Below are 26,547 nucleotides of genomic sequence, written 5' to 3'. Positions count from 1 at the left end.
ATTAGCAGATTGCGAAGAAGGATGCAAAAGGAAACAATTGTTGAAGTGATAGATATTTAATGGAATAATTAGACTATAATTAAATACTAAATGGAAAATAAAATTACTAATAAAACCAGAGAACAGGAATAAAAATTGGAAGTAAACTTAGAATGGTGAAAGCGAGATGGCAAGGTGAAAAAGTTGCATATTCTAGAGATGGAACATATTAGTTGCTTTCATCCATGTCTTTGTCATTTCAATTCCCCAGGGTTTACCTGGCTGGAGATCCATGAAAATTTCCATCCATTGTCCTCCATTAATCATCTCATTCAAATATCTACTGCACATATCTTTACAACGTCAGTTTTCACTCACCTATCACATCTGTCCTTGCTACACAGGCTTTGTATTCTATTGTTCCTCAAATTTCAGCTATCTTTAAGTCCTCCTAGTTTTGCTTTTACCTAATCATATAACATCATCCAGTTTGAACAATTTCATTTCCCAAATTCTCCATTCCAGTGACATGGTCTCCTGAATAGATTATCCGTCATCTCCACTTTTTAATGGCTGCTTCTTCAGTTAAAAGTCCCCTCTACGTTGTAGGGTGTACAGTCATGTAGTAATCAAGGATTGCCACACAGTGGGTGTATTGGTCAATTTGAGTCGTGGTTCCTTTAAGACAGCTGCATGAGTTAGCCACTGGCTATTTACAGAGACCATACTGTCAGAAACAGGACAGGTACAATGAAGAGGAAATCAGAGACAACATTCCACAAGCTACCTAGAACATTTATTCGGGGATTCCCTCTCCTTCCTGAAAGTTCTCTTTAAAGCTCTTCTCTGATCATTCCTATTAAAACCAACTTCACATTCTTGCTGGACATCCAATTGCTTCTCTTTCATGCCTCTAAAGTGCTTGAACAATCTTCTATGTTTATAGTGCTACATTAATGTTCTTGTTCAACTGAGTTGAGTCAATAACCTCAGGATTTCTAAATTTAATTCTGAAAGTAGTGCTACAAATTTCAGAGATAACAGGACTCACAGGATGAAGTTCTCCAATGAAGTATTTTTTTGTCATCTCTCGTGCATCAGTAGAATGTCCAACGTCATCAAAAGCTTCTGATGCATCACCTCCTGCTTGCTCTCTGAGTACTTCTTCACCACCAGGATGCTGCAAGACACAATAAAACGGTTGAAGTTAGCAATTTAAAAATTAAAGAACAAGCAGATATTATTCATACATGCCATGATTGATTTGGAGATGCCGGTGTTGGACTGGGGCGCACAAAGTTAAAAATCACACAATACCAGGTTATAGTCCAACAGGTTTAATTGGGTTAAGCTAGTGCTTCCAATTAAACCTGTTGGACTATAACCTGATGTTGTGTGACCTTTAAAGAAAGACTGGATAGGCTGGGACTTTTTTTCCACTGGATTGTAGGAGGTTGGGAACTGACCTGATAGAAGTTTATAAAATAACGAGAGGTATAGATAAAGTTGATGATAGATGTCTTTTCCCTAAAATGGGGAATTTCAAGACTAGGGGGCATATTTTTAAGGTGAGATGAGAAAGATTTAAAAGATGCAATGTTTTTACACAGTGAGTGGTTTGTGTGTGGAATGAACTTCCTGAAGAAGTGGTGAATGTGGGTATAATAAAACATTTGAAAGACATTTAGATGGATACATGAATAGGAAAGGTTTGGAGGGATATGGACCAGGAGCAAGTAGGTGGGGCTAGTTCAGTTTGGGATTATGTTTGGCATGGACGAGTTGGACTGAAGAGTCTATTTCCGTGCTGCATGTCTTTAAGTCTGCTATGCCATTCAATGAAATTAGAGTTGATGTAATGGTCCTCAGTGCTACTTGCCTGCCTTTACCCTGCCTTCATTCCCTTACTGATTAAAAACAGTCTCTCTCAGTCTTGAACATACTTAATGACCCAGTCTCAACAGCCCTCTGCATTAAAGAATCTCCACAGATTCACTACCCTCTGGGAGAATAAATTCCTCTTCATCCAGTTCCTAACTGGGCAGGCCCTTATTCTGAGATTATTCCCTCTTGTCCTCGATTCTTCCACAGGAGAAACAGCCTTTCCACAATTTCCATGTTGTTACATATTTAAATAAGGTCACCTCTCATTTTTTCTAAACTCCCATGTGTCCAAGCCCAATCTGCTAAACCACTCCTCAGAATTCTTTTATTCCATAACCGGGATCAATTTAGTGAAACTTCTCTGGGCTATCTTAATTATTAATATATATTTCCTAAGATAAGGGGATGAAAACTGTTCACAGATCACAGAAAGTGGCCAATTTGCACTGGTTAAAAGCCTGTTCTTTTCTCCACACACATTTATCACTAAATGCATGAATTAATAAACTGAATTGCAAATTCTATGCACGGATTGTACAAGAACAAAAAGTTCTCTGATCTGTGTGAATTGGCTGTTTATCCCACTGCTGTTGAAAAGGTCTTGAGTTAGTGTGATCACAAAAATATTATTTAAGCATGTATGCTATATTTAAGAGGTATTTAGATGTATACTTGTGATGCCAAAATAATACAAATTGGAGTCAATTGTGATGCCAAGTCTCTGGGTCAATTTGTAGAAAATGGGATTAGAACAGATAGGTGGTTGTTTTCGACTGACACAGAGGTGGTGGCCCGAACGACCTTATTCTATGCTGTAAACCTCTACGACTCTATGCAAGGGGCCAAATCCATCCTGTCTCAGAGTCTTAATTGACTCTGCAAAATGTGCCGCACATATTTATAGTACTCAAGTTCCTATTCTGTCAGACAGCTTTGAAAATCCAAGACTCATTAGATACCTGGTATGTTGTTTGCGTACAGTACACATATACAACCTGACATTATCTTTGCCTATAGTCCCTCCTTTGAGGCCTCTGATCAGACCAGCCTGATGCATACAGGACATTCCATTCAGGTGGATGAAGGAGCGACACTCCGAAAGCTAGTGTGCTTCCAATTAAACCTGTTGGATTATAACCTGGTGTTGTGTGATTTTCAAATTCATACATGTGCTTGCATCCAAAAATAAAGATTATGTGGAAAGATCATTCACTACATGCCCCTAAAAAACTCAGAAGCCATTTCTTTCTTGTAATTTCACCATGTACTTTTCCTCAAATTTTGTTACAAACAAACAAACAAAGATGGCTGAACACTCATGCAGACACAAACAGCCAAACAATCATGAATCTTTGTCCTTTAACTAGTCAGAAATCTTTGACTCCAATTTGTATTATTTTGGCAAAGATTTCTGGCTTGATGCTACTAAAGGTGTTCCAGTGAAACGGTCCTTAGTTGGTTCAATGCAGCCTTTAATGTTATTCCATTCTTGGACAGTTTAGGATTCATTTGCTATCAGCCATATAGGAATGAACAATATAAGTAAAATGAGAAAATATGATGTTCTGCTGCAATGATTTGAAGAGTTAGAGTCCAAATTAAATGTGAAACCTCACTAGCTAATACTCTGATTTTTATCATAGTCGCACTTCAGTTAGCATCAGGGATGCAGATTCGCGAGTTGAGTACATGGGCTCAAAGCATGGTGTGGGGAGAAGGGGTTTTAGTTCAGCCAGCACTGGCACTAGTACTAGGGAAAGAAGGAGCTGTTCCATGGGGCTCCACTTAAATTGGACTGGGACAGGTTTTCTGGCAAATCTTAGACCAGGGCTGTGGATAAGAGGTTGATTTAAGGGAAAGAACAAGGGATAGGTGAAGGAATATATCGAAATTTAAAGGAGAACAGTGGAGGCAATAAAGCTGTGTGGTGATTCAAGTAAAAGACAAGGGCTGTGGGGCTGCGAGATTAATAGTAATAGTGGATCAATGAATAAAGGTCCATGCATTCATAACAAGATAGATGAACTAGTGGTACAATAGAAATAATTGCTTTAATTGCCATTAGAGATGGTAAAGGTGATTAAGAGTGTGAATTAAATATACCAAAATGCACAATATTTGGGGAAGACAGATAGAATAGGATGAAATACGATATGTAAAAGAGAGAGAGAGAGAGAGAGAATGAGAATGGAGGCCGCTATAAAGACAATGCAAAACAGTGGGTAACCTTAACTTTCACATAAACTAGACAAAACAAGTTGAAAATTAGGAGTTTGTAGAATGTCTTTGCAACGTATTCCTCAAACAACATGCTATGGAATGAAAAGGAGAAAATTATATTATACAATAGCATGGCTAAATTAGTAACCCTATAGTAAAAGATTGTATGAGAAAATATGTCAAAGCTTCCATAAGTTTGATACACTCCAATACCAAACAAAAATCATAAATCTAAACAAAGACAATTATCGTTTCCCTTAAATCAACCTCTTATCCACAGCTACGAAGCTACTTGGATGCTGCCTGAACTGCTGTGCTCTTCCAGCACCACTAATCCAGAATCTGGTTTCCAGCATCTGCAGTCATTGTTTTTACCTCTTATCCACAGTCCTAGTCTAAGATTTGGCAGAAGACCTGTCCCAGCCCAGTTTAAATGGAGCCCCATGGAACAGCTCCTTCCTTCCCTAGTACTAGTGTCAGTGCTGGATGAACTGAAACACCTTCTTCCCACACCATGCTTTGAGGTGAGCTAACATTGATTGGGTAAATAGACTTAAGAATATGGTGACAAATAAACATTGGAGAATATTTACCAAGGAAACTATGGAGAGTGTTAAATCAAAAACAGAAAAGGCTTCCGGTGTTGCAAAGTGAAGCCTCTAAACCTGAGGATTGGAAGTAATGTAGAAATCTGTAAAGACCAATTGACAAATTAAAGAGGAGAAAAAAAAGAGCAAATTAAATACAGGAGCAATCATGAGGCTTATAGAAATGGTAGATGTTGATTAATTCTGCATCTGTCTTCACAGAAGATGGAAGTAACTTATCCACTATTTCTGATATCTTACAGGTCCCACCTGAACTGGAGGGGCACCAATATCCTGGGCAGGAGATTTGCTTCAGCTCTTCAGGAGAGTTTAAACTAGTTTAGCTGGGGGGTGGGAACTGGAGCGCTGGATTGGAGGATGAAGTAGCTAGCGACCATCCAGATACAGTGTGCAAAGGTTCTGTGAGGAGGGATAGACAGTTGATAGTGCAAAGTTGTAGTCGGTGTGATGGGCTGAAGTGCGTCTACTTTAACGTAAGAAGTGTCAGGAATAAGGGTGGTGAACTTTGTTCCAAGTACTAATATATGCTCTATAATGTTGTAGCCATTAGGGAGACTTGGATATCACAGGGGCAAGAATGGTTGTTGGATATTCCAGGGTTTAAATGTTTCAAAAAGAATGGGGGAGTAGAATTAAAGATATGAGCAAGTGGCATTGCTAATCAGGGATGGTATCACAACCGCAAAAATGAAGGTCATCGAGGATGGTTTGTCTACACAGTCAGTATGAGTGGAAGTCAGAAACAGGAAAGGAGCTGTCACTTACTGACTGTTTTTTTAAAAAAAAACAGACCCCCAACAGCAACAGAGACACGGAGGAGCAGATTGGGAGGAAGATTTTGGAAAGGTGCAGAAGTAACAGGGTTGTTGTCATGGGGGACTTCAACTTCCCTAACATTGTTTGGAACCTCCTTAGTTCAAATAGTTTGGATGGAGCTGTTTTTGTCAGGTGTGTCCAGCAAGGATTCCTGACTCAGTTATATAGATAGGCCAACTAGAGGGGACGCCATATTGGATTTGGTGCTTAACAACAAACTAGGCCAGGTGCCAGATCTCTTGGTGGGAGAGCATTCAGTGACAGTGATCACAACTTCCTGATCTTTACTTTAGTCATAGAGAGGGATAGGAGCATACTGTATGGGAAAATATTTAAGCGTGGAAGGGGGAATTATAGTGCTATTAGGCAGGAATTGGAGCTCCTAAATTGGGAAATGCACATCAGAAGTGTGGAGGTTGTTTTGGGGAGCACTTGCTGTTAGTGCTGGATAGGTTTGTCCCATTGAGGCAAGGAAGGGATGGTAGGGTGAAAGAACCTTGGGTGACAAGGGACCGAGTCAAGAGGAAGAAAGAAGCTTACTTAAGGTGGAGGAGGAAAGGATCAAACAGGGCTCTAGAGGGTAACAAGGTAGCCAGGAAGGAACTGACTAATGGACTTAGGAGAGCTAAAAGGGAGCATGAAAAAGCTTTAGCGGTTATGATTAAGGAAAACCCTAAGGCACTCTACATTTATGTGAGGAAAAAAAAAGGATGGCCAGAGTGGGGGTAGGGTCAATCAGGGAGAATGGAGGGAACTTGTGCCTGGAGTTGGGGGAGACGGGGAGGTCGGTCCTTAATGAATACTTTGCTTCAGTATTCACTAGTGAGAGGGACCTTGTCATTTGTGAGAACAGCATGAAACAGGCTGCTATGCTTGAAGAAGTTGATGTTAAGAAGGAAGATGTGCTGAAAAGTTTGAGAAACATAAGGATAGATAATTTCCCTGGGCCAGACAGGATACACCCAAGATTTCTGCAGAAAACGAGGGAAGAGACTTCTTTGGAGATGATCTTTGCATCCTCACTGTCCACTGTAGTAGTACTAAATGATTGGAGGGTGGCAAATGTTATTCCCTTGCTCAAGGAAGGGAATAGTGATAATCCTGGGAAATTATAGACTAGTCAATCTTACATCTGTGGTGGGTACCTTATTGGAGAAGATTCTGAGAAGTAAGATTTATGATTACTTGGAAAACCATAGTTTGATTAGAGATAGTCAGCATGGCTTTGAGGGGGGCAGGTCATGCCTCTCAAGCCTTATTAAATTTTTTGAGGATGTAACAAATCGCATTGATAAAGGTGGAGCAGTGGATGTGCCGTACATTGATTTTAGCCAGGCATTTGATAAAGTTCCCCATGGTAGACACATTCAGAAAGTACGGAGACATGGGATATAGATTAAATTGGATTCCTTACTGTGTGGAAACAGCCCCTTCAGCTAACCAGTCCACACTGACCTTCCGAAGAGTAACCAATCCAGACCCATTTCCCTCTGACTAATGCACCTAACACTATGGGCAATTTAGTATGGCCAATCCACCTGACCTGCACATCTTTGGACTGTGGGAGGAAACCGGAGCACCCGGAGGAAACCCACACAGACACGGGGAGAATGTGCAAACTCCACACAGACAGTCCCCGAGGCTGGAATTGAACCCAGGTCCCTGGCGCTGTGAGGCTGCAGTGCTAACCACTGAGCCACCGTGCCATCCTGGAGAATATAGGGAAATTTGTCTGTCTGGATACAGAATAGGCTTGCCCATATAAGTCAGAGGGTGGTAGTAGATGGAAAGTATTCAGCCTGGAGCTCAGTGACTAGTGGTGTTCCGCAGGGACCTGTTCTGGGACCTCTGATTTGTACAAATGACTTGGATGAGGAAGTGGAAGGGTGGGTTAGCAAGTTTGCGGATGACACCAAGGTTGGTGGGGTGGTGAATAGTGTGGAGGGCTGTTGTAGGTTGTAACTGGACATTGGCAGAATGCAGTGGTGGGCTGATAACTGGCAAATGGAGTTCAACCTGGAAAAGGGAGTGGTGATTCATTTTGAAAGGTCAAATTTGAGTGAAGAATACATGGTTAAAGGCAGAATTCCTGGCAGTGCAGAGGAACAGAGGGATCTAGGGGGGTCCATGTTCATTGATCCCTCAAAGTTGTCATCCAAGTTGATTGGGTTGTTAAGGCGGCATTTGGTGCGTTGGCTTTCGTTAGCAAGGGGATTGAGTTTAAGAGCCGTGAGGTTATGCTGTAGCTTTACAGGGCCCTGGTTAGACAACATTTGGAATATTGCGTCCAGTTTTGGTCGCTTCATTATAGGAAGGATGTGGAAGTTTTAGAGAGGGTGCTGAGGAGATTTACCAGGATGCTGCCTGGACTGGAGGATATGTCTTATGAAGAGATGTTGAAGGAGCCAAGGCTTTTCTCATTGGAGCAAAGAAGGGCTCCAATTTTGGTGTCATCTGCAAACTTACTAAGTGTACCTCTTATGCTCGCATCCAAATCATTTATGTAAATGACAAAAAGTAGAGGACCCAGCACTGATCCTTGTGGCACTCCACTGGTCACAGGCCTCCAGTCTGAAAAACAACCCTCCACCACCATCCTCTGTCTTCTACCTTTGAGCCAGTTCTGTATCCAAATGGCTAGTTCTCCCTGTATTCCGTGAGATCTAACCTTGCTAATCAGTCTCCATAAGGAAACCTTGCCGAATGCCTTACTGAAGCCCTCATCAATCCTCTTGGTTACTTCTTCAAAAAACTCAATCAAGTTTGTGAGACATGATTTCCCACATACAAAGCCATGTTGACTATCCCTAATCAGTCCTTGCCTCTCCAAGTACATGTACATCCTGTCCCTCAGGATTCCCTCCAACAACTTGCCCATCACTGAGGTCAGGCTCACCAGTCTATAGTTCTCTAGCTTGTCTTTACTGCCCTTCTTAAACAGTGGAACCACGTTTGCCAACCTCCAGTCTTCTGGAGGTGTAGTGGACAGCGAAGAGGGTTACCTCTGATTACAACAGGATCTGGACCAGATGGGCCGATGGGCTGAGAAGTAACAGATGGAGTTTAATTCAGATAAATGCGAGGTGCTGCATTTTGGGAAAGCAAACCTTAGCTGGATTTATATACTTAATGGTAAGGTCCTAGGAAGTGTTGCTGAACAAAGAGACCTTGGAGTGCAGGTTGCAGGTAGATAGGGTAGTGAAGGCAGCATTTGGTATGCTTTCCTTTATTAGTCAGAGTATTGAGTACAGGAGTTGGGAGGTCATGTTGCGGCTGTACAGGACATTGGTTAGGCCACTGTTGGAATATTGCGTGCAATTCTGGTCTCCTTCCTATGGGAAAGATGTTGTGAAACTTGAAAGGGTTCAGAAAAGATTTACGAGGATGTTGCCAGGGTTAGAGGATTTGAGCTATACGGAGAGGCTGAACAGGCTGGGGCTGTTTTCCCTGGAGCGTCGGAGGCTGAGGGGTGACCTTATAGAGGCTTACAAAATTACGAGGGGCATGGATAGGATAAATAGACAAAGTCTTTTCCCTGGGGTCGGGGAGTCCTGAACTAGAGGGCAAAGGTTTAGAGTGAGAGGGGAAAGATATAAAAGAGACCTAAGGGGCAACTTTTTCACGCACAGGGTGGTACGTGTATGGAATGAGCTACTAGAGGAAGTGGTGGAGGCTGGTACAATTGCAACATTTAAGAGGCATTTGGATGGGTATATGAATAGGAAGGGTTTGGAGGGATATGGGCCGGGTGCTGGCAGGTGGGACTAGGTTGGGATATCTGGTCGGCATGGACAGGTTGGACCGAAGGGTCTGTTTCCATGCTGTGCATCTCTATGACTTGAAGGGTGAGAGGTGACTTGATAAAGGTGTACAAGATATGAGAGGCATAGATGGAGTGAACAGTCCTGGGCCTTTTCCCCAGGGCAAAAATGGTTACCACAAGAGGACATAATTTTAGGGTGACTGGAGGAAGATGTAGGGAAGATGTCAGAGGTTGGTTGTTTACAAAGTATGGTGGGTATGTGGAATGCACTGCCAGTGGTTGTGGTGGTAGAGTCAGATACATTAGAGACATTTAAGTGGCTCTTGGATAAGCAGAAGAATGATAGTAAAATGAAGGGTATGTAGGTTAATTTGGTCATAGAGCAATATACAAGGCCAGTACAACATCAAGGGCCAAAGGGCCTGTACTGTTCTATGCTCTATTGCTGCTTTTGGATTATAATTAACCTGTAATGAGAGGCTGAGAAAATTGGACTTCCACTCTTTGGGTTTAGAAAAATGAGAGGTAGTAATGTCTTTGAAATACAAGATGCTGAAGGGGTTTGACATTGTGGCAACTGAAAGGAGCTTTACATGGACTGTGGAATTAAGAACATGGGCCACACAGCAGGAAGGAGAAGGAGAAATGATATGGGAACAGACAAACCAGTGACGTGAGTTTCAGGAGCAAGGACAGTCAAGTTAAAAAGAAATAGTGAGAGCGGGAAGGTAGTTGAAGCAGACAGATGGCAGAGTTGAGACAGACTCAGCAGCAAAGCCAGTGATGTTCCAGAAGCAGACTGACTGATGGCTGAGACACACTTGGGAACAAGAACAGTGAGAGTGGAGAGGGAGAAGTCCCAAACAAACAGACTAATAATAGAGCTGTATGAAACTAAAGAGGACAATGAGGATGGAGAAGCAGACAGACAGACAGACAGATGGACAGAGTTGTGAGGGACTCAGAAGTGAAGACAGTGAGGTTAAAAGAAAGCAACAGTTACAGCAGGAAGGTCTCAGAAGCAGAAAGACAGAAGGCAGAGTTGAGAGAGACTAGGGAGCTAAGGCAATGAAAGTGGAGAGTAAATAGGTCTCAGAAGCAGGAGAGGGTCTTGGAAGGGAGGACAGAGAGGTTAAAAGGGATATTGAGATTGGAGATGTTCCAGAAGCAGACTTCTGGAGAGAGTCTTGTAGTGGAATGAAGTTAAAAGGAGCAGTGGGGACAGAAAGAGTGTGGAGGGGGTCACAGGAGCTGATAGACTAATGGCAGACCTGGAAGAGCCCTTTTTTTGAGAGGGGGGGGGGGTTGGACAAGGGCAGTGATGTTAAAAGAAACAGTAAACGCAGGAAGGTCCTGGAAACAGATGGACTAATAGTGGAGCTGCGTGGGACTCAGGAGCAAGAACAGTAAGGATAAAAGGAGCAGTGAGGGTAGAGGTCCCTGGAGCAAAGAAACTGAGAGTGCAGCTGTGGAAGATTCAGAAGTGAGGGAAGTGAAGTTAAAAAGAGCAAAGAGCAAAGAGTGGAGAGATCCTAGAAGCAGACATACCAGGGACAGAGGTGGATCAACAAAACTGAAGTGTGACATTGCAGGAAAGTAGAGGAGCTCAGGTCTGTGACGTGCACATCCTATACCATAGGGAGAACCCTAGATGCACTGGACGGTCATATGTAGGAGGCACCTCCGGCTGCAATAACTCACCTCCAGATTTTGGAGCTTGAGCAGAAATTTAGGGGCACCACAAAGCAGTCACATAAGTAAGAGGATAGTAAATAACACATTTCAGGACATGGCCAATCTGCAGCTTAAGGAAGTGCAGGCAGACAGTGGGCAAGGGTGGCCATCAGACAGAAGAAAGGAATCAGATAGGGTGCAAGGAAACCCTCCCTCATTAGCACCCCCACCTGAGGATGTCTCACTCGCAATCCATTTTCAGCCTTGGAAAACAGCGAGAGGGAATTATGTGGAAGGATCATAGTACAGTATTAGGGGATTTTTAGCAACTAAAGTTGACAGGTACTTCTCTGACTTTAAACATCACTCCAGGATGGTATGTTGCCTCTTGGATGTCAGGATCAAGGATAACACTGAAAAGCAACTTTCTGAAAAGCACCCCCTCCCACCCAAGGACAGTAATTTGGAGATAGTGACCATAACTCAATTAGATTTAGGACAGTTATGGAAAAGAACAAGCATAGGCACAGATTGCAAGTTTAAACTGAGGAAAGGTTAATTTTGCTGAGATAGGATTTAACCCAAGTAGACTGGAACCAGCTACAAGCAGATAAAAATGCCAGAGCAATAGAAGGCATTCAAGGAGGAAATAGTAATAGTAAGGGCAAATATGTTCCAGTAACGAACAAGGGTGGGATCAGGAACAGCAAACTCCAGATGTCAAGAGGCATAAAAGTGATTCTTAAAAAAAAAAGCTTGTGGCAGATCCAGAGGGCTCATTATGCTGCTTTACAGTATCAAAGACCTAGGTTTCATTCCAACCTTGGGTGTCTGTATGTATGAAGCTTGCACGTTATCCCAGTGTTTGTGTGGGTTTCCACTGGGTGCTCTGATTTCCCCCCACAGTCCAAAGATGTGCAGGCTGGATTGTCAGCCATGACAAGCGATGGGTTACAGGGATAGTGTAGGGGGCTGCGTCAAGGTGGGATGCTTTTCAAAGGTCGGTGCAGACTCAATGGGCCATTTGACCTCTTTATTGGACTGTAAGGATTCTATGAATTGATAGAGTGAAGCTCTTTCCACTTTATAATATACAAGAACAAGAGGGCATGGATATAAAAGGATGTACAAATAAAGCAAGGGTTGTGAGTTAAAAAAAAAACTTTTTAATGGATTTATAGACTGTCATTGAATGTTTACATTGACCTGCTGCTATAGCTGGCTATACCAGAGATTAAGTCACATTAGGTTTAGCACAGCATGGCTTTGTTGTCAGTAAAAAAAATTAAATATAAAACTTTTGTTGGAATGAATATTCCAAAGGAAATAAGTAAGTAGAAAATTGTAGTAAATTTGCTGCTAAAGACAACATGTCTTTTCAAGTTTATATTATGCAGCTATAATTAGAATAAACAACATTCGATACATTGACAAGAGGTTGAAGATTTTACCCAAACATTTCCTGGAAATTTCAAATACAATTGTGAATGGTAAGAAATGATGACCTAGCTAGCAGTATAATATTCTGGAATGTATATGATACGAGGGGTGTAATTGCACTGGAGAATGTGCAGAAGGGATTATCAGGATGTTGAGTGGGCTGGAGAGTTTTAGTTGTGAAGAGAAATTGGATAGACTGTGGTGTTTTTCTTGGAGCAGAGGAGACTCTGGGGACATGACTGAGATGTATAAAGTTATGAGGGATGTCGGCGGAGTAGACTGGAAGAAACTTGTCCCTTTGGTGGAGGGATCAAGCACCGGGGGCATAGATTTACGGTAAAGTACAGAAAATTTGGAGGGATGTGAGAAAAATATTTTCACGCAATGGCAAGGCATACAAGGCTAGGGGCTAAGTGCTGGCAAATGGGATTACAATAGTTAGGTGGTTGTTTTTGACTGGCACAAACTCAATGGGCTGAAGGACCTTTTTTCTATGCTGTAGAAATCTATGACACTAAAACAGTGAATTGTTAGGGTTATGGAATAAATTGCCTGAAAATATAGTGGAGGCTTTCAACACTGCATGGGATGATTAGTTGTAAGGTAACAGTTTGCAGGGATATGGGGGAAAAAAAGATTAGCACAGGATGACAAAATTGGTGCAAACATGATGCACCTCCTTTTGTGCTGTGACCGTGTAGTTTTAAGATCCATACCTCTGCAACAACCTAGCGAACAGATTGGGCTTGGGGGCAAAAACATAAAAAAAAATTCAGTAGCTATGTTCAATCTGATTCATCACAGACATACTTCGTTTCCATTTAGCTGGCATTTGCAAAACCCATTCTGCAATTCTGTCATCATTTCTGTTTCATAGGTTTGGCTTTCATTGTCCAGTCTTTACAGGGCTTGGGAAAACAGCACATAAGGAGGCAGTGGCTGGTGCATGTTGCAGATAAGTATCTTTTCTTCCTTTGAGTGCACTCCTTAAAAAGGTCAGAAAAAGTTCCAGGCCTCCTCACCTTCTCAGCCACTTAAAGGAACTTCTGCTATCTGCCAAAACCTTTCCCATCAATTTGTTGTTGACATGGTCTAATCTCTGCTCCTGGTTGTCACAAATACCACAAAACCTAATATTTTTAAACTAACTTTTTCCAGTTAACAGCTAAAAGAGTGACATGAATATTTTTTCACAACTTAAAATATTTACTGAAAATCAAAACAGATTAAAAACACCATTTGATCCAAGCCATCTTTGTTGGTAACATACACTTTAAACCACAAAATAATGTACTCTGTTCTTATTTTTATTCCAACCAAAAACAAACAAATTCACTGATATACTTTATTCTATCTCTTAGACTGACATGCAATTTTTCCAACAGCAAAGTGATTCTTAGAGGGTTTTTCTCTGTTCTCAGGTCTGGTAAAATGCAGTCTTAGAACGGTCTTTCATTGCAAGGTTTTCCTTTTTCCCAGAAATTCTTTCACCTAAGCTCAGTCACTCTTTCAATTTCATTTTAAATAACCCAAAACGTGACCTTTTCCATCAAACAAGAGCTCCCACCTGCATCCCTGCCTGGAAAACCATAGGAATGTTTTGGTCTTAGATTAGATTAGATTAGATTACTTACAGTGTGGAAACAGGCCCTTCGGCCCAACAAGTCCACACCGACCCGCTGAAGCGCAACCCACCCATACCCCTACACTTACCCCTTACCTAACACTACGGGCAATTTAGCATGGCCAATTCACCTGACCTGCACATCTTTGGACTGTGGGAGAAAACCGGAGCACCCGGAGGAGACCCACGCAGACACAGGGAGAATGTGCAAACTCCACACAGTCAGTGGCCTGAGGCGGGAATTGAACCTGGGTCTCTGGCGCTGTGAGGCAGCAGTGCTAACCACTGTGCCACCATGCCGCCCGTCTGTAGCCATACTCTCTCCCAAATCCTGGCAGACTCCAAAACACTTTGAAATATTCACTGATAATCTAGGAAAGCCCCAAACATAACTGAAATAATTCCACTGAGGCCAGTATCCCGTCACCAAGTCACCCTTTATTTACACGTGCCAAGTCCTGGATGTTGCTCCAGCTTCCTCAGACCCTGCTCTTGGACAGTCCTTTTTTTTCCCCAAAATAATAAATCTTTTATTGACAGCCCTTTTTTTTTCTGTCAGCCAGGGTTCTCTGTTTGGACCAGATTAACAGCCCAAATCAGGGAACTCATATTCTAGGAGGTCCACCTGGTTGACCTCATTGTAAAATCACTATAATGACATTCACAACTTTTCACAGTGGAACCTTGATTATCCTGCAATATCGCAAGGTCCCAGTGCTTGGCTAACCTCGGTTATCTGGCATTTAACTATCCAAACAAAATACTGCCCGCCCATGTCCTTCAGATAATCGATAATATATAGTAACGAAAATCACAGGCCTGGTACTTAGATAAAAATGTTAATTAGCTACCTTTGACACTAATTACTTTCATTTTGGATCTAAATTGATAGTTAAGCACAACTATTGACAACCCAACAGTTTCAACACAATTTTGAGATTTTGCAGGCAGCCAGTGTTAACAATCAGGATGCGGCTATTGTCTCCAAGTGCAAACATCTTGCACCTTCTTCCCAATAAAACAAACAATCCAAGCCTACCTTTGATATCTAACAATCAAACCAATCTGGCAAATAGACTGCAGAACAGGTCACGTGACTAACTTTATTTTACATGGCAGGTCATGTTAAAATTTTAGAAGACATTGGTTCGGCTGCATTTAGAATACTGTATACAGTTCTGGTCGCCAAATTACCAAAAGGATGTGGGTGCTTTGAAGAGGGTGCAGAGAAGGTTTACAAGGATATTGCCTGGTATAGAAAATGCTAGCTATGAAGAGAGGTTAAGTAGGTTCGGATTGTTTTAATTAGAAAAAAAAGAGATTGAGGGGGGAAACCTGATTGAGGTCTACAAAATCATGAAGGGTATAGACAGGTAGATAGAGATAAGCTTTTTCCCAAAGTGAAGGATTCAATGATGAGAGGTCACACTTTCAAGGTAAGAGCTGAAAAGTTTAAGGGGGATATTTGCAGCAAGTACTTTAGACAGAGGGTGGTAGGTGCATGGAATGCGTTGCCAGCAAAGCTAGTAGAGGCAGGCACGGTAGATTCATTTAAGAGATGTCTGGACAGATGCACGAGTAGCTGGGGAGCAGAGGGACACAAATGCTTAGAAATTGGGCGACAGGTTTAGGCAGTGGATTTGGATCAGCTCAAGCTTGGAGGGCCGAAAGGCCCGTTCCTGGCTGTAACTTTTCTTTGTTCTTTATTCAAGTGTATATCTGTACTATACAAACATCTGGACAGCGCATTTTCACATGTCCTCAAACATACTTCTCAATCTTTCCAAAGATAAATTGGAAGAAATTGCTGCATAGTGCAGTATAACCAGGTACAAAAGGGCAGTGCTGAATTGGAGGGTTGGATCTTGGATGCTCCAACTCGGCACTGCCCCCTTGAACTGTTCTATTTGTTCATCTTCCTTCCCACCTATCAGCTCCACCCTCCCCTCTGATCTATCAGCATCACCCAAACCTCAATCTACCCAATGCATTCCCAGCTACCTACCTCCCAGCCCCACACCCCCTCACATTTATCTCTCAGCCCCCTTGATTCCTGATGATGAACTTATGCTCAAAATGTTGACTCTCCTGCTCCTTGGATGCTGTCTGACCGACTATGCTTTGCCAACAACACACGTTTTGGCTTTAAAATGTTCAAGGTAACTTCAGAAATCCTCCAGGGCTTTCCTCTAATATTCTATGCCCACATATTCACATATCCATCACTAAAGGCACTGTTGTCAGAGACTATATTCTTGCCTATGATACCTCCATATCAGACGCTATAAATATTGTCAAAATCTTTCCATTTTCTAGGCAGTTACAAAAGGCATTTTTTTTTAAAAACCCAGGCTGCTCAAACCAGAGTTGCTCTTGCAAGTCTTTTTTAAAGCATTCCTTAAGAAAAAGGCAACAACTCACATAAAAATGGAGTTCAATGACATTAAAGCTGCATAACTCTAACATGCTCACTTCAAAAATCAGCAATTCAAAACAATTAGAAAGTTACATCATTTTTGCAAGAAACTTTGAAACCTCTTTTAAGAGTTCAAGTAAACAAATGAAAGGAAGGGTAATAAACCAAAGAAATGACAGTAAATAAATGTTAAAAGTCTCAGTTAAAGAAGCAAAGATTTAATCTGGCTATCTAGATAAGGTTTGAGTAAAATGTAGCTCGTTCGCAATATTTACTGATAACAGTTGAGATCCAGCATGCCCGGATTAAACAAGTTCAAAGTACCAACCAAATTTACTCAAGGACCATGATGCAGCATTTCAAAATCAATGGCAAACATTAACTTCAAGTGTTCCTAGTCATTCCCAATGCAAATGCGGACAGCAGTACCAGACCCAAACCAAACCCTTCAGCAATCTCAAGTATCAAAAAGGCAACCAATTTTAAGACAACTGTGATTACAAGATATGGACACAAGAGAAAGATCTAGTTAGGCCTTGTGAGAAACAAAGCTCACACACTTCAATAATTTCAGTCCGAGACAAGATCTGAATCAATAGTGTCATTTATTTTACACTTGCAAGTGGGTGTGATGTCCAGTGTCTAAAAAGGCAGAGGACATACACACACTAAATTCAATTCATCCACAACATTTATATGATTTGATGTCTATTGTTTTACACTGCTCCCTCCCCTGTTTACATCATCCACTTCCCTAAGACCGGCCCCCATTACCCCTGTTTGCCTCTTGCCTTATCCGGCCTTGTCTGTGATAAAATGCTTATTTCTGGTCTCACAAGGCTGTTTGACCTTACCCTGCTATAGGTCATTGTTAGGCATATCCTTTCTTCATCATTATCTACCCCCTTCATCTGTGCCTTTCCCGAGGCCGTTCTGATCCCTATGACCCTTTTAATTGGGGTTTGTTCCTGTGTTTTTGTAAAAGTGGGAAGCACATGTTTATATCTACTGTTTGTACAGGCGTATCTAGCTTAACTTCATCCCCTCACAACATCTTATCTACTTGCCCATAATGTCTACCTTCTGACATACAGTTTTAGCCAATACAAAAACAATTATATATTTCCTCCACATCGTTTCCATTCTTGTTGACTCAGCTCTTGGCTAAAACAATTACACACTGGTGTGAGTTCATTTTACTTTGTAAGATGGAATTGCAGAATTGCAGAAGTAACATTAATTTACCTATATCCCACAGCCTGACAAATGACTAAATCCCCAATTACTCCCCTCTCCCACTTCAGTCAATCTCCAGAGGTATACAAATTAGGAGCTGCAGTAGGCAACTCAGCCCACTGCTATTCAATAAGGTCATTGATGATTTGATTACTCTAAATCCCCTCCTACCTACAGTATATTTTCAATCCCTTTGCTTATCAAAAATAGTAAAGTACTTTAGCCTTTGAAACACTCAAAGACTCTGCCTCTACCAACTTTTGGGGACGAGACTTCCAAAGATTCTCAAGCCTCTGAAAGAAAACACTTCACCTTATACTGTCTTAAATGTGTGACTCTTGTTTTTGTTAAAAAAACAGTGATGCTAGTTCTAGATTCACCCACCAAAGGAAACACCCTCTCCACATTCACCCTGTCAAGACACTTCAGGTTCTTAAGAGTTAGTCATACAACAACTCGGTCCAACTTATCCGTGCTGACCAGATATCCTAACTTAATCTAGTCCCATTTGCCAGCATTTGGCCCATATCCCTCTAAACCCTTCATGTTCATGTACTCACCCAGATGCCTTTGAAATGTTGGAATTATACCAGCTTCCACCACTTCCTCTGACAGCTCACTCCATACACATACCACCCTCTGTGTAAAAAGATTTCCCCTTAGGTTCTTTTTAAAATCTTTCCCCTCTCATCTTAAACCTACGCCCTCTAGTTTTGGAATCCCTTACCGTAGGGAAAAGACCTTGGCTATTCACACTACCAATGCCCCTCATGATTTTATAAACTTCGCTGAGGTCACCCCTCAGCCTTCGACGTTCCAGGGAAAATAGCCCCAGCCTATTCAGCTTCTCCATAAACCTCAAAACCTTCAAACCTTGCAATATTCTTGTAAATCTTTTCTGAACGCTTTCAAGTTTCACAACATGCTTCCTGTAGCAGGAAGACCAGAACTGAACACTGTTATCCAAAAGTGGCCAAACCAATGTCCCGTATAGGTGCAACATGACCTTTCAACTCCTACACTCTATACACTGACCAATAAAAGCAAGCAAACCAAATACCCCGAAGGGTCTGTTTCCATGCTGTACATCTCAGTGACTAACTAGACATAACTCCTTCCGAAAACCTTTCAATGTTTTGGCCTCAACCACTTTCTTTGACAGACAATTTCTCAGGCTCACTACTGTCTGGGAGAAAACATTTCTCCTTATCTCAGTCCTAAATGGCCTGACCCATAACCATAAACTGTTAACCCCGTTTCTGGACTCTCCAGTCATCAGGAATGTCTTCCCTTCATTTACCCGGTCTAGTGCTGTTAAAATTTTATATGGTTTTATGAGATACCCCCCAATTCTTCTCAACTCCAGTGAATATTGTCCTAACCAATCTAGCCTGACGACATACATCAATGCTGCTATCCCAGGCATTAATCTGGGAGACATTTGCTGCACTTCCTCCATCATCAGAACATTCTTCAAACAAGGATCAGTCCAGTACAGTGTTATCTGTAAATCCAGTTGTGTTCAAAAAATTTAAGGGTGGCATAGTGGCTCAGTGGATAGCACTGCTGCCTCACCAAGGATCCAGGTTCCATTCCAACCTTGGGCAACTCTGTGTGAAGTTTGCACATTATTCCTGTATCTACACGGGTTTCCTCTGGGTGCTCTGCTTTCCTCCCACAGTCCGAAGATGTGCATGTTAGGTGAATTTGCTATGTTTAATTACCCATAGTATCCATGGAGTGTAGACTATGTGGGTCAGCCATGAGAAATGTGGAATTACAGGGATAGAATAGGGTGGTGGGTCTGGGTGGGATGCTCTTCAGAAGGTCAGTGTTGACTCAATGGGGTGAATCGCCTGTTTCCACACTGTAGAGAGTCTACTCTAAATGATGGATGTCTATTCTAGGTAAGATCCCTCTTGAAGGTATGATAAGAATTAATCCACTATGCCAGCTAGCAATGTGTTAGAGGTTCATTGCTCTCTGAAAAGAAATGTAAGATCTTGGTATAACGGTACCAAAAATGGTATAACGGCTGCAGAAAGGAAGTTTGAGGGGGATCTGCCTCTGGAGGTAGTATGGGCTGAAGTCAGAAATAGGAAAGGTGCAGTCACCTTGTTGGGTGTTTATTATAGGCCCCCCAATAGCAGCAGAGATGTGGAGAAACAGATTGGGAAACAGATTTTGGAAAGGTGCAGAAGCCACAGGGTCGTAGTCATGGGCGACTTCAACTTCCCAAATATTGATTGGAAGCTCTTTAGATCAAGTAGATTGGATGGGGCGGTGTTTGTGCAGTGTGTCCAGGAAGCTTTTCTAACGCAGTATGTAGATTGTCCAACCAGAGGGGAGGCCATATTGGATTTGGTACTCGGTAATGAACCGGGACAAGTGGTGGGCTTGTTAGTGGGTGAACATTTTGGTGATGGCGACCACAATTCTGTGACTTTCACCTTGGTTATGGAGAGAGATAGGTGCGCACAACAAGGAAGTTTTTACAATTGGGGGAAGGGAGATTACGATGCTGTAAGACAGGATTTGAGGAGCATACGTTGGGAGCATAGGCTGTCAGGGAAGGATGTGGTGGAAATGTGGGACTTTTTCAAGGAGCAGATACGACGTGTCCTTGATATGTATGTACCGATCAGGCAGGAAAGAAATGGTCGTGTGAGGGAGCCTTGGTTGACGAGGGAGGTTGAATGTCTAGTAAAGAGGAAGAAGGAGGCTTACATAAGGTTGAGGAAACAAGGTTCAGACAGAGCAGTGGAGGGATACAGGATAGCCAGAAGGGACCTGAAGAAAGGGATTAGGAGAGCTAAGAGAGGGCATGAAAAATCCTTGGCGGATAGGATCAAGGATAACCCCAAGGCATTCTATGCGTATGTGAGAAACCTGAGAATGACGAGAACGAGGGTAGGTCCGATCAAGGACAGTGGTGGGAGACTGTGTATTGAGTCGGAAGAGATAGGAGAGGTCTTGAACAAGTACTTCTCTTCAGTATTTACGAACGAGAGGGACCGTATTGTTGAAGAGGAGAGTGTGAAACGGACTGATAAGCTAGAAGAGATACCTGTTAGGAAGGAAGATGTGTTGGACATTTTGAACAACTTGAGGATAGACAAGTCCCCCGGGCCTGACGGGATATATCCTAGGATTATGTGGGAAGCAAGAGAGGAAATTGCAGTACCGTTGGCAATGATCTTCTCGTCTTCACTGGCAACTGGGGTGGTACCAGGGGACTGGAGAGTAGCGAATGTTGTGCCCCTGTTCAAAAAAGGGAATAGGGATAATCCCGGGAATTACAGGCCAGTTAGTCTTACTTCTGTGGTAGGCAAAGTAATGGAAAGGGTACTGAGGGATAGGATTTATGAGTATCTGGAAAGACACTGCTTGATTAGGGACAGCCAGCACGGATTTGTGAAGGGTAGGTCTTGCCTTACAAGTCTTATTGAATTCTTCGAGGAGGTGACCAAGCATGTGGATGAGGGTAGAGCAGTGGATGTAGTATACATGGATTTTAGTAAGGCATTTGATAAGGTTCCCCATGGTAGGCTTATGCGGAAAGTCAGGAGGCATGGGATAGAGGGAAATTTGGCCAATTGGATAGAAAACTGGCTAACCGGTCGAAGTCAGAGAGTGGTGGTAGATGGTAAATATTCAGCATGGAGTCCAGTTACAAGTGGAGTTCCGCAGGGATTAGTTCTGGGTCCTCTGCTGTTTGTAATTTTTATTAATGACTTAGAGGAGGGAGTCGAAGGGTGGGTCAGTAAATTTGCAGATGATACAAAGATAGGTGGAGTTGTGGACAGTGAGGAGGGCTGTTGTCGGCTGCAGAGGGACTTAGATATGATGCAGAGCTGGGCTGAGGAGTGGCAGATGGAGTTCAACCCTGCCAAGTGTGAGGTTGTCCATTTTGGAAGAACAAATAAGAATGCGGAATACAGGGTTAATGGTAGGGTTCTTGGTCAGGTGGAGGAACAGAGGGATCTTGGGGTCTATGTACATAGATCTTTGAAGGTTGCCACTCAGGTGGATAGAGTTTGTAAGAAGGCCTATGGAGTATTATCGTTCATTAGCAGAGGGATTGAATTCAAGAGTCGTGAGGTGATGTTGCAGCTGTACAGGACTTTGGTTAGGCCACATTTGGAGTACTGTGTGCAGTTCTGGTCGCCTCACTTTAGGAAAGATGTGGAAGCTTTGGAGAGGGTGCAGAGAAGATTTACCAGGACGTTGCCTGGAATGGAGAGTAGGTCGTACGAGGATAGGTTGAGAGTTCTCGGCCTTTTCTCGTTGGAACGGCGAAGGATGAGGGGTGACTTGATAGAGGTTTATAAGATGATCAGAGGAATAGATAGAGTAGACAGTCAGAAACTTTTTCCCCGGGTACAACAGAGTGTTACAAGGGGACATAAATTTAAGGTGAAGGGTGGAAGGTATAGGGGAGATGTCAGGGGTGGGTTCTTTACCCAGAGAGTGGTGGGGGCATGGAATGCGCTGCCCGAGGGAGTGGTAGAGTCAGATTCATTGGCGACCTTTAAGCGGCATTTGGATAGGTACATGGATGGGTGCTTAATCTAGGATAGAAGTGCGGCACAACATCGTGGGCCGAAGGGCCTGTTCTGTGCTGTATTGTTCTATGTTCTATGTTCTATCTTGAGCAAACTTGATGTTGGGTTTTTATCAAGTTGAAATTCACTTCCCCTGATTCTCCCCAATCTGTTGAGTTAAATAATCTATCAATAGGTACACTAGCCAGTCCTTGAATTATTTCTCAAGTTGGAACTTGAGAATCTTCTAAGTGGAAAAGATGCATGTTCTTATGCCAAGTTCGTTAAGGGCCCAAAAGCGAAAAATAATTTTCAGATTTCTTTTGAGGCTTTTCCAGTATCACTGTACACCCCAACACGTAGAGAGCCCAAATTGGCTACAATGCTCAAAATGCCATCTGACTAACAACCTTAGTAATAGCAAAAAAGAAATGTCCTTTGACTTACAAGAAAACTAGGAATACAACATAGAGTCAGAGAGATGTACAGCAAAGAAACAGACCCTTCATGATACAGTGTTAGTTTTAATTACAGCTTCTCTATGCTGCACTTTACTTACAGCTTACTAAGCCAAGACGACAGTTAGCTCTACCTCTGCTTCCTGTTTGCTAATTAATTCTTTATTAATGACAATATGTTATTCCTTACACCCTCTGCTCTTAACTTGTGGAGCAACCTTTGATGAGACACATTATCTAACACTTCCGGGAAATTCACTGACACAACATTGACCCGTTTTTAAAAAAAATTCCGATTGATAACTGGAACTACATGGACATAATCTAGAATAAGGAATGATTAACAGTGGATGATGGCAAAAGCAAAGTAACGAAACAAACTAAAATAATTAAAATATACAAGTTCTTTAAATGTAAACTGTTTCAAATTTGCTGGAGACTAATGTAATGACCAATGGCAAGATTAAAAACAATCAAAATAACTGATTAAACCAGCTTGACATAGCTCCTGCTCTCCTGTACACTTTATCTGTAATAAGAAACACCATTAATTTTTAACCTAGATCAAGGGTTTGAACTTCCACCTACCAGCGCTCTATAACAATGGGTGAAACATGTAAAAAGCATTCAATCAACTTATTTAATGGATAAATAATTTGAGCTAGACAAATTTATTCCTCAAAACATAAATATGTGCAACATATGCTAATCATATATGCGAAGTACAGGAATCTATTATTTAACTCCTTAACATGCAGGGTATTAAAATATGGAATAGTCACATTACTTATTTTTCAAAATCCAAGTTTTACTACTCTATAAAACAGCATCTGAGCAAAGGTGGCAATAAAACTTTAGTTCAAAGTTTTTGCACCACTGTAGAAGTTGTATTGTGTAAAGAGGCAGCACAGTGGCACAATGGTTAGCACTGCTATCTCACAGCACTAAGGACCCAAATTCTATTCCAGCCTTAGTTGACATGGAGTTTTTACGTTCTCTCCTTGGCTGCATGGACTTCCGCTGGCTGATCCAGTTTCTGCCCACAGTCCAATGATGTGCAGGTTTGGTGGATGGACCTGAATTGTCCTGTCGTATCCAAGGATGTGCACGCTAGATGAATTAGCCAAGCCATTTGCATCCCTAGAATGGTTTTAACTTAAAGTGATGCTCTCTCACTCTCTGTAACCTCATAATAATCTTTATTTACACAATGTTGCACATCAGACTGAATGCAGCCCTCTAATACAAGATTCTTCACAAGTCTCCATTATATGTCTTCTGTCAGTCTCCCCGATGTCAAATATATGGTCAATTATATTATTGTCATTAACAAAATAATTCGTCATTATTCAACAGGTTTTATACACCGTAAAAGTACAGTGTAAAAGAAGTCCAATTATTTTTATATTTGTAATGCTACAAGGTTTTTGCAATTATTTTGAAAATGTTAATGACTGAGGTTTTTGCTTTGAGAATACTCTGAAGTTACCATGCCTCTGATGTTGTCATGCCTTGGACTTCTGCAGCTAATTCTGTGGATTTTGCTGTCCCACTGCTGGCTGTCCCTTCATGCATTCAAAAAGTCTGCAGGCTGTTATAGAGTCATAGAGATGTACAGCATGGAAAACAGACCCTACGGTCCAACCCGTCCATGCCGACCAGATATCCCAACCCATTCTAGTCCCACCTGCCAGCACCCAGCCCATATCCCTCCAAACCCTTCCTATTCATATACCCATCCAAATGCCCCTTAAATGTTGCAATTGTACCAGCCTCCACCACATCCTCTGGCAACTCATTCCATACACTTACCACCCTCTACGTGAAAAAGTTGCCCCTTAGGTCTCTCTTATATCTTTCCGCTCTCACCCTAAAACTATGCCCTCTAGTTCTGGACCCACGACCCCAGGGAAAAGACTTTATTTATCCTATCCATGTCCCTCAATTTTGTAAACCTCTATAAGGTCACCCCTCAGCCTCTGACGCTCCAGGGAAAACAGCCCCAGCCTGTTCAGCCTCTCCCTGTAGCTCAGATCCTCCAACCCTGGCAACATCCTTGTAAATCTTTTCTGAACCTTTTCAAGTTTCACAACATCTTTCCCATAGGAAGGAGACCAGAATTGCATGCAATATTCCAACAGCGGCCTAACCAATTTCCTGTACAGCCGCAACATGACCTCCCAACTCCTGTACTCAATACTCTGACCAATAAAGGAAAGCATACTAAACACCTTCTTCACTATCCTAGCTACCTATGACTCCACTTTCAAGAAGCTATGAACCTGCACTCCAAGGTCTCTTTGTTCAGCAACACTCCCTAGGACCTTACCATTCAGTGTATAAGTCCAGCTAAGATTTGCTTTCCCAAAATGCAGCACCTCACATTTATCTGAATTAAACACCATCTGTCACTTCTCAGCCCATTGGCCCATCTGGTCAAGATCCCGTTGTAATCAGAGGTAACCCTTTTCGCTGTCCACTACGCTTCCAATTTTGGTGTCATCTGCAAAATTACTAACTGTACCTCTTAAGCTCGCATCCAAATCATTTATGTAAATGACAAAAAGTAGAGGACCCAGCACCGATCCTTGTGGCACTCCACTGGTCACAGGCCTCCAGTCTGAAAAACAACCCTCTATCACCACCCTCTGTCTTCTACCTTTGAGCCAGTTCTGTATCCAAATGGCTAGTTCTCCCTGTATTCCATGAGATCTAACCTTGCTAATCAGTCTCCCATGGGGAACCTTGTCAAACACCTTACTGAAGTCCATATAGATCACATCTACTGCTCTGCCCTCATCAATCTTCTTCACTATCCCCTTAGTGAAAAAAACTCAATTAAGTTTGTGAGACATGATTTCCCACGCACAAAGCCATGTTGACCATCCTGAATCAGTCCTTGCATTTCCAAATAAGTGTACATCCTGTCCCTCAGGATTCCCTCCAACAATTTGCCCACCACCGAGATCAGGCTTACCGATCTATAGTTCCCTGGCTTGTCTTTACCGCCCTTTTTAAACAGTGGCATCACGTTAGCCAACCTCCAGTCTTCCAGCACCTCACCTGTGACTATCAAAGATACAAATATCTGAGCAAGAGGCCCAGTAATCACTTCTCTAGCTTCCCACATAGTTCTCGGGTACAGCTGATCAGGTCCTATGGATTTATCCACCTTTAACAGTTTCAAGACATCCAACACTTCCTCCTTTGTAATCTGGACATTTTGCAAGATGTCACCATCTATTTCCCTACAGTCTATATCTTCCATATCCTTTTCCACAGTAAATACTAAATAAATATTTTGCATCAGTATCCCTCCCATTTTCTGTGGCTCCACACAAAGGCCACCTTGCTGATCTTTGAGGGGCCCTATTCTCTCCCTAGTTACCCTTTTGTCCTTAATATATTTGTAAAAACTCTTTGGATTCTCCTTAATTCTATTTGCCAAAGCTATCTCATGTCCCTGTTTTGCCCTCCTGATTTCCCTCTTAAGTATACTCCTACTTCCTTTATACTCTAAGGATTCACTCGATTTATCCTGTCTATATCTGACATATGCTTCCTTCGTTTTCTTAACCAAACCCTCAATTTCTTTAGTCATCCAGCATTCCCTATACCTACGAGCCTTCCCTTTCACCCTGACAGAAATATACTTTCTCTGGATTCTGGTTAACTCATTTCTGAAGGCTTCCCATTTTCCAGCCATCCCTTTACCTGCGAACATCTGACTCCAATCAGCTTTTGAAAGTTCTTGCCTAATACTGTCAAAATTGGCCCTTCTCCAATTTAGAACTACAACTTTTCGATCTGGTCTATCCTTTTCTATCACTATTTTAAAATGAATAGAATTATGGTCGCTGGCCCCAAAGTGCTCCCCCACTGACA

At 42.2% G+C, this 26,547-nt stretch overlaps 1 protein-coding gene across 1 annotated transcript in view; it reads right to left on the bottom strand.

Moving 5' to 3' along the window:
* Positions 1-26,547, bottom strand: part of cyb5a (cytochrome b5 type A (microsomal)) — a 52,509-nt gene that overhangs the window by 9,432 nt on the left and 16,530 nt on the right. The window contains exon 2 of the mRNA XM_072570642.1: positions 1,031-1,159. Within this exon, the coding sequence (XP_072426743.1) occupies positions 1,031-1,159 (129 nt within the window). The remainder of the gene's footprint in view (positions 1-1,030; positions 1,160-26,547) is intronic.

This window comes from Chiloscyllium punctatum, chromosome 5 (genome assembly GCF_047496795.1).
Source record: "Chiloscyllium punctatum isolate Juve2018m chromosome 5, sChiPun1.3, whole genome shotgun sequence".
Lineage (NCBI taxonomy): Eukaryota > Metazoa > Chordata > Chondrichthyes > Orectolobiformes > Hemiscylliidae > Chiloscyllium > Chiloscyllium punctatum.
The sequence above is the reverse complement of the archived record's forward strand: the minus strand, read 5'-3'. Positions and strand labels throughout refer to the sequence as shown.